We start from the raw sequence: 9,822 nt of genomic DNA on the forward strand, positions 1-9,822 counted from the left end.
CTCAACATGATATCCATTTCGGCGAATATCTTTAAAACTTAACAGGTTTCTTGGGGATTTAGAAGAGAACAAAGCATCTTCTATGACAAGTTTTGTCACCTTAGGCAAAAATATAGTAGCTCTTCCGGAGCCTTCTATTAAGTTTGAATTACCAGAAATTATAGTAACATTTGCTTTTCTTCTAAGCAAGTAGGAAAAGTATTTCTCCTCTTTGAATATGGCGTGCGTTGTTCCACTATCAATTATACAAATATCTTCATGATTGATCATTGAGGTATCCATATACTATTATCACAGACCCATCACCTATCAGGTGATCTATCTTTCCTTCGGGATTCTCAAAGAAATCCGCATGAGTTCAATAGTATCTTCTGTGATAAAGTTGGTTTCTGTGTTATTTTTCACCTCCTTCAGGGAAGCTTGATATAACTCAACCAGGTGCCTTGGCGTACGACAAGTACGTGACCAATGTCCTTTTCCTCCACATCGATAACATTTGTTGTCTGAATTTTTCTTCTGCACTACGTCATGTTTTTCATTCTTCTTTTTACACTGCTGGTGTTGAATGTTATTATTTAGTGCAAGACGATCACCATGATTGAAATTTCTTCCTCGACCACGGCCACGACTGGGGCCACGACCTTTTTCACGCTTAGATTGGTGAAAATTTGCCGTATTTACTTCAGGAAATGGCATAGAACCAGTAGGTCGACTTTCATGGTTTTTCATCAGTAAATCATTATGTTGTTCAGCAACAAGGAAATGTGAGATTAATTCGGAATACTTTTTAAATCCCATTTCTCGGTATTGCTATTGCAGAAGCATACTCGAGGCAGGGAAGTGAAAAACGTTTTTTCCAGCATATCATGGTCAGTGATATTTTCTCCACATAATTTTAATTGTGAGATAATTTTAAACATGGAAGAGTTATACTCACTGATAGATTTAAAATCTTGAAGTCTCAAGTGGATCCAGTCATAACGTGCCTGTGGAAGGACGACCAACTTCAGGTGGTCATATCTATCTTTTAAATTGTTCCACAACACCAGAGGATCCTTAACAATGAGATATTCCATTTTCAAACCTTCATCAAGGTGACGGCGGAGAAATACCATCGCCTTAGCACGGTTCTGATTCGATGCTTGATTATTTTCTTGGATGGTGTCTGCTAGACCCATCACATCAAAATGAATTTCTGCATCGAGTGCCCATGATAGATAGTTTTTTCCCGATATGTCTAGAGCAAGAAATTCGAGTTTAGAAAGATTAGACATTATTTTTTTTAAAAAAAAGGAAATTCATACCTCCGAGGCTTTTAAAGTCTTTACTTGAACTGGTAGAGACTCGTGCTGATAACGTGTTGTAAAATCAAGATTATAAGAAGAAGACAAGAAAAGTAGATATAGGAGAAGACTTTCTTCTTATTCAAGTATATGTAAGTTTCATATGTATATATTACAATAGTGAATGAACAACCCTATTTATAGAGTGAGAAATCACTTCAAAGGTCACCATATTAAGTATCATAATAAATAGATACATTCTTATCCAAAAAGGTTCATGTAACCTAGTAAATATGAATGGTTGTTCATGTACTAACTTTATGGACTATCCACTTATTTAATGGATTTATAACAGTATATAGTTATTAATTAAATATGCTATTAATAAATTGGTGGATTAATTGTTTTCTTCTTCTTTACTTTGGAAGAATAGATTGAAGTACTCTTAGTACTAAAATAATGTAAATTAACCTTATATTATATTGTATGTACAGTAAAATCTTTATAAATTAATAGTCTCTCTAAAATAATGTTTTTTTTTCGATTTCGTCTAAGATAATATATTTTTAAAAGATCTCTATATAAATATATGGTTCCATTAATATCACAAATTAATAATTTTTTAAAAGTACAAATATATCGAAGACAAATTTAGTGAAATATGACTCTGTTGTGTTTTGATTTTTCTTAAAATATATAATCTAGTTTAAGCTCATCTATATCTTTTTTTATTACATCCAAGAGCACCGGTGTTGTCCTTTCGAACTTCACCATAAAATTATAAAGATTCCTAGATGCGATAAGTGTTTCCTTATGTGTAACTGGTTTCAAAGGTATAGTATCATCTTCAGCTTCATCATCGACATTTCTTTTTCCGATGGTATCCACAAGTTCCTCTAAGCTCTGGACCTATGAACATGTATCACTTCTACCCGAATAATTCAACGGGCTACTGACATCCATTGTATTGGGTAGCAGAGATCATTAATCATGATCTCAAGTTCATGAATGACGTTTTCATAAGTAGGTTCTTTCAAATTTTTTGAGATTCTATCCCCGAACGAATTTTATAGTGTCGAGAAAAAATTTGTTATTCTCTTGCTAAACATTTGTTATCCAAACATGGATTGCAGAGTTGATATCATTCAAAACATTGATCTTTATTGGATAATTTTGTCTCACTCTATAGCCTTCTAATATCCTATGATAAATTATATTTGATAATATAACTTGAAAATTGTTATTATCATAACATTACAACATTGAAATTACTAAGATACAATAATTTTAATGTATTCATTGTACTTTTATGTATGATATTTTATGTGAAATTGATAAATATGATACATAAATTTATTTTGTCGTTTACTTTGGAAGAATAGATTGAATTAATGCTTAGCACGTGGGTCGACCCCACATTGAAAAGTAAAACATACGAACCAATGAATATCCTTGTGGCTGTTTCAAATTAAAAGATAGTACACATTTATTTAGCATCCTACAATGAACAGGTTAATTAAAAAATACCAATATTACCCTTTGTCAAGCAGCCATGTTGACGGAGAGGAGTCTGCTTTGTAGAAAATATATAAATGGAAGGGGAGACTTTGAAAGAAGACCGTTCAATGGGAAAAGGAAAAGAAAATGATGAAATATTATTACGTCTCTTATTCTATTCATAAAGGAGGAAGTATCTATATTCAAAACAAACGGCAATGATATATGAAGTAATATTGAACGTATGAATAATTTCTTAATGGACGTGATAGTTTATGCATACATCATATATAGATACATAGGCGGCTCCACCCCTCTATGTAGCTGCAAGTGCACTTTTTAACTATAAAAAAAAATCATGTGTATATATATATATATTTATTGAGAAAGTGACAGAAATTAGGATATAATTAACAGTGTATTCATGAAAAATATAAAAGTGTCGTTGTGCTCTTATTAGTACAAGCTAAAGGATCCACTAAAGAGAGTTGCGTTGGAAGCGTTATTTCGCTATTTTTATTTGTCCGCCGTGTGTGTATATATATATATTAGTACTGATAGCGTAGTTGTGTATTACAACTCAAACACAAAAACTGAATATGAAGAAGTTGGAAAGAAGAATTACTCTTGTTATAATTATTATGTTCGTTCACTTTACTGCTTCTTTGGCTAATATTGGCACTGATGAAGTTGCTCTTGTTGCCTTGAAATCTCACCTTTCTTCTGATCCCAACAACAACAACGCGGTGTTGCAAACAAACTGGTCTTGTTCAATTCCATCATCAGTTTGCACCTGGATAGGGATCACTTGCAACGGGCGCCATAGAGTTACTGCTTTAGACATTTCTAGCATGCAACTTCATGGTACCATTCCTCCACACCTTGGAAATCTCTCATTTCTCGTATCTCTTGACATTAGTAACAACACTTTCCATGGACATCTCTCCCATGAGTTGACTCATTTGCGGAGGTTGAAATTGATTGATGTTACAAGAAACAATTTTAGTGGTGCCATCCCATCATTCTTAAGTTTGTTACCTAATCTTCGATTCCTTTACCTTTCAAACAACCAATTTTCAGGGGAAATTCCATCTTCTCTTTCCAATCTAACAAATCTTCAAGAGTTGAGAATACAGAGGAATTTTCTTCAAGGAAAAATCCCTCCTGAAATTGGTAATCTTCGTTACCTGACTTTTTTAGACCTGCAAGGTAATAGACTTACTGGCTCTATACCGTCATCAATCTTCAACATAACTTCATTGACAATACTTGCTATAATACACAATCGTCTTGTCGGTAAACTTCCTGTTGATATTTGTGACAATCTACCAAATCTTCAAGTGCTTTTACTCTCAACAAACAACCTGGATGGACGAATACCACCAAATTTACAGAAATGCTCAAAGCTACAACTGTTGACATTGTCTGGTAATGAGTTCACTGGACCTATACCAAGAGAACTTGGGAACTTAACGATGCTCACAATCTTACATCTTGGAGAGAACCATTTAGAAGGTACGTCGTATGACTTACTCACTCAGTTTCAGTTTGTTTATCTGGTTTTGAGTAAAAAGGACTTTTGAATCTTCTACTAATACCTCCAGTCTTGAATATGTCACGTGAAAAGTTGAAATTCTTTTTTGAACGGACTAACAAGAAAAGTAAAACAAACGGAGGAAGTTTATCTTTTGTGTTTATTGTAAGACTAGTTCTCGAACACGTGCGTTGCACGTGTATTTCATATCATTTAAACTACACGAACACACAGTCAACTATGAACCTGTGTGCTCCAAGCATAGTCCATGTCCACATTTCAAAGTTCAAATATGCAAAGGCATTCGCAGATCAACTTGTATCTGAATTTGAATTTTATTGCAACAGAAGCTTTTCATAAATAGATATTATACTAAAGAAGTGAATATGCTGCTATCTTAGCAATAATACAAAAAGTGTTGGTCAATATTTGTAGCTAAATCAATTATATTGGAATAGATTTATCTGAAGTAAGACTCTTTTTGGACGAGAAATCTAACAAAAAAAGGCAAATGAAATAATTGGATAAACCCACCTTATGATACAATTTATAGAGTATTTAACGAATGTGAAAAGATTAACCAGAATAAAAATTATTGAGAAGATTAAACTATGTCCAACCAATAAAACAAAGAAATTTTATACATTAAAATATGAATGAAAATGTAAAAAGAAGTTGGGAGATGAAAGAAAAAAAATTTAATGAGTGAAATAAATTTTAGAGTTCCTACACACAAGAATTGTAGGAAATAATAAATTAAAGTTTTTCTTAGAAAAGTTAAATTTATACAACAAAATTATGGAAACATGAAAAGACACATGGAAAATTGAAAGGTCAAATACTATTAAAATAAATATAAAAAAGATAGAGATGAAATTTAACTTTAAGAGATACATACATCTACTTTATTTCTTGTCTTTAAGAAATAATTACTCATTTGTATTTTTTTAAAATTTGTTGAAAGGTCAAGATTTTGAATGAAAATTATAAAAGTTTTAATTTAGTAGAGGGGCAAAATGATAATTCAACTTTTCATTTTGGAGCTTCCCACTTATAATAATATATGATTTCTCAAAAGCTATGCAATATCAATTTGTTCTAAAGTTTATGCATTTTACTCTAATTGTCAGGAGAATTACCAGCTGAGATAGGTAATCTACACAACCTCCAAGTGCTTGGGTTAAGAAATAATAAGTTAAATGGTAGTATTCCTGCAGAAATTTTCAATATTTCAAAATTGCAAATATTGACAATGTATGGAAATCAGTTATGTGGTAGTTTACCTTCAGATTTAGGTGTTGGAACGCCTAATCTTGAGGAAGTTTACCTTGGATTAAATGAACTCAGTGGACGAATTGCTCCTACCATCTCAAATTCTTCAAAGCTAACTCTTTTAGACCTTTCAGACAACAAGTTTACAGGTCCAATTCCTGATTCACTTGGTTCATTGGAGTTTCTTCAAGTCCTATTCTTGGGAGGTAACAATTTTATTAATGAGCCATCTTCATCTGAGTTAACATTCGTCTCGTCCCTGACTAATTGTAGATATTTAAGAGAAGTGGTCATTGAAGATAATTCATTGAATGGTTTTCTTCCATCTTCTATTGGAGACTTTTCTGATTCTTTTCGGATGTTTGTTGCCCGTAGAACCAAGCTAAAGGGCACAATCCCGGAAGAAATTGGAAACCTGAGTGGCTTAGGTGTGCTAGCTCTCTCTCACAATGACTTCACTGGTTATATACCTGACAAGTTGAGAAGCATGAAGAATCTTCAAGAATTTTACTTAGAAAATAACAGCCTAAGTGGAACAATACCTGATGATATCTGCAGTTTGCGGAATCTTGGAGCTTTAAAATTGACTGGAAATCGAATATCTGGTTCAATTCCAGCATGTTTAGGAAATGTTTCTACTTTAAGATATCTTCATTTAGCTTACAACAGATTGACTTCAACCTTACCTGAAACCCTGTGGAGCCTTCAAGATCTCTTGGAACTCAATGCATCAGCAAATCTGTTGAGCGGGAGTATACCACCTGAGGTTGGTAATCTAAAGGCTGCGTCAGTTATCGATCTGTCAAGAAATGATTTTTCTGGTAATATTCCTAGTACTATAGGGGGTCTACAAAAGTTGATTAGTCTTTCCATGGCACACAACAAATTAGAAGGGCCTATTCCGAGTTCATTCGGGAAAATGGTGGGGTTGGAATTCTTGGATTTTTCTTACAACAATCTTACTAGTGAAATTCCAAAGTCACTTGAAGCACTCTCACATCTCAACTACTTCAACATCTCTTTTAACAAATTAAGAGGTGAAATTCCTAGTAGTGGTCCATTTGCAAACTTCACCAGTCAATCTTTCATTTCCAATTCCGCACTATGTGGTGCTCCTCGGTTTAATGTGTCGCCATGCCTCATCAAATCCACCAAGAAATCAAGGAGACACAGAGTACTAACAAGTCTGTATATCGTATTAGGTGTTGGATTGATGATTCTGGCATTGGTTCTAGGATATGTTTTGTTAAGGTGGCAAAAGAGAAGGAAGAATTCAGGTCCAACAGATGCATCTTTGGTGAAAAGACATGAAAGAATATCTTATTATGAACTTCAACAAGCAACAGAAGGATTCAGCGAGAGCAATTTGCTTGGTACCGGAAGTTTCAGTATGGTATACAAAGGGATACTTAAAGATGGGGCTGTTTTGGCAGCAAAGGTATTCCATGTGGAACTGGAGGGAGCATTCAAGAGCTTTGAAACAGAATGTGAGATACTACGCAACCTTCGCCATAGAAATCTAACAAGAGTGATCACTAGTTGTTCCAATCCAGACTTCAAGGCCTTAGTATTGGAATACATGCCCAATGGAACACTTGATAAGTGGCTACACTCTCATGACTTGTTCTTAGACATGTTGAAGAGGTTGGACATTATGATAGACGTGGCTTCGGCATTAGATTATCTCCACAACGGGTATCCAACACCCGTGGTGCATTGTGACTTGAAGCCAAGCAACGTCTTGCTCGATCAAGACATGGTTGGTCATGTGAGTGATTTTGGCATCTCAAAATTGCTAGGTGATGGGGAGACTTTTGTACAAACAAGGACTATTGCAACGATCGGATACATTGCTCCAGGTAATAGAAATTTCAAACTTGACATTCTTTAAATTTTTTTCACAATTTCAAACTTCATTTAACAAGATTTCTGATCCCATGATTGCAGAGTATGGACAGGACGGAATAGTATCCAAATGTTGTGATGTTTATAGTTTCGGTATCATGATGATGGAAACATTTACAGGTATGAGGCCAAGTGATGAAATGTTTACCGGAGATTTGAACCTAAGATATTGGATTAATGATTCATTTCCTAACGGAGTAGTGGATGACAATTTGTTAAGGCCAGAGCAAGAACATATTAAAGAGAAAATGCAATGTGTATCGTCTATCCTGGAATTAGCTTTGAGTTGCACTTTAGTGTCACCGGATGCAAGAGTTAACATGAAAGATGCTCTTTCAACCCTCCACAAAATAAGAAATCAGTTTGTTAATAGTTGTGCAACAACTTAAAAACAAATCATTCAAAGGATTTATTTCGGTTTAAAAGTGTATGTTTACTCTGCTTAGCTCCTACCAACACAAGTACTATCCGATAAGTATAACCATCTATTCACCGAAACATAGATAAATTCACAAAAAATTACATAGCTATATATTTTTGTGATGTCATTCTAATTATTGTGCTCTCTTGTTAAGAATTAAAAATGTCAACTCTCTTGCCTTGCCATACGTATTGCAATTACACAAATAAATAAGAGAAGTCCACATATAGCTAGTGTAAAAATAAAAAGTACTGACTTACTTTCTTTTTAGTTAGTTTCAAAAAAATGATACACTTTTATATTAACTAACAATTTAATTATAAAATCTCTATTTTATCTTTGATGAAATAATTTACAATTCAAAAAATTTCTATCATTCATTTTGAATTATAAATTTATAAATCTTTTGTTTTTCTTACACTTTGTGTCAAATCAAACTACTCAGAGATGAAATAGTACTTCAAACAGAAAGATTTGACCTTGTAATTACGCCTATGGCCAATCATTCATTAGATAGCTCAATGGAGTTGGTAGGAGGGTACAAGAAAATGTCTTTGTCATCCCTCGTCAAAAGAATCTAATAATCTATATAAACTAATAGACAGACCAATTTGATAGACTGTATTAATTAGAATAGTTTTTCAATTAAAATTTAATTTATCAAAAATGTTGTTTAGTTACTTTATTTTATTTAATCCATAATTAATTATTATACCTTATATGAGGTCTTCTTGAGGTATAACTAATTCTTGTTAAAAATATTTATGGTGATAGCGGCACAAGTATGACATGGTGGGTGAGGGGTTACTTTTTAATAAAAAAAATATATGGATTCTATTTTTTAATTAATTATTATTTCTCTCTCCTACCTTTACTTATTTTGTGAGTCCTATTCATCTTATTTTGCGTCGGTATTCTCTACGTTCTATTTTCCAATTTTTTTCCCTTTTTTTTAAAAAAAAATTACTCTTTACTCTAATTTTTTAGATCAACTTTGACTAACGAATTTTATCTAGTCATTCTTTTTATATTATCTTTTTCATTTGATAATTAGCAGCTACATTATTTATTATTTTTTAATTACATTGATAATTAGCAGGTTTATTATTTTTTATTTTTAAATTATATAAAAAATATGAAAGAAAATGAGGATAAATTTTCTACCTACGAACTAAAAATTTAGACAGACAATCAACTATACTATTAATATTCTCATTTTGTATATGTATTTAAGTCTAATTGATCAATTTTTTCACTTATTAAATTGAACTATTTTATCAATTTATATCATATCATATATTACTAAAAGCATGAACAAAAATATTGAAAGTTAAATTACGGTTTTACCCCTTCTATAAATTAAATTGGTATAAAATATTTAAATATTTGATTGTATAAATTTAATTAAATGTTAATGACTTTTAGACTTTCTAAGATTAATTCCTAATTAAATATCTAATTTATTAATATTTATCATCTATAATCTATATGTATATAATAATTATAATTTTTTTTTAAAAAAAAAATCTTTACCTAAATTTCTTTAATTTTCCTTCTTATACCTTTTTCCTTAACCCCTCTCATGAATAATATAATTGATGTGGATAAAGTACTATCCTTTATGATAAATAACGAAATTTAATAATTTCAAGGGTGCAAATCTACAAAATGGAGACACACATTGATAACATCCTCTTGATTATTATTAAAGAATGACTCTAGCTTCACAAATTTAAATTCATTGATGTTTAATTACATGATAAGAACTTTAGTTGTTCTTTCTACATGGTTTGCTAACTTTAATTTTTTTTCATATTCTTCATTTATTTATTATTATTATTTTCTAATTACTTATTCAACTTTTATATTCTTAATATTCATAACTCTCATCTAATCATATTCATAACCTC

General features: G+C 31.9%; 1 protein-coding gene across 1 annotated transcript; it reads left to right on the forward strand.

Moving 5' to 3' along the window:
• The first annotated feature begins 3,240 nt into the window (after positions 1-3,240).
• Positions 3,241-8,045, forward strand: LOC107009475 (probable LRR receptor-like serine/threonine-protein kinase At3g47570). The gene is made up of 3 exons (XM_015208817.2): positions 3,241-4,295; positions 5,445-7,445; positions 7,534-8,045. Exons 1-3 carry the CDS (start codon positions 3,380-3,382, stop codon positions 7,878-7,880), a joined length of 3,264 nt encoding a protein of 1,087 aa, XP_015064303.1. The 5' UTR covers positions 3,241-3,379; the 3' UTR covers positions 7,881-8,045.
• The last annotated feature ends 1,777 nt before the right edge of the window (positions 8,046-9,822 follow it).

Source organism: Solanum pennellii, chromosome 2 (assembly GCF_001406875.1).
Source record: "Solanum pennellii chromosome 2, SPENNV200".
NCBI classification, from domain to species: Eukaryota; Viridiplantae; Streptophyta; class Magnoliopsida; order Solanales; family Solanaceae; genus Solanum; species Solanum pennellii.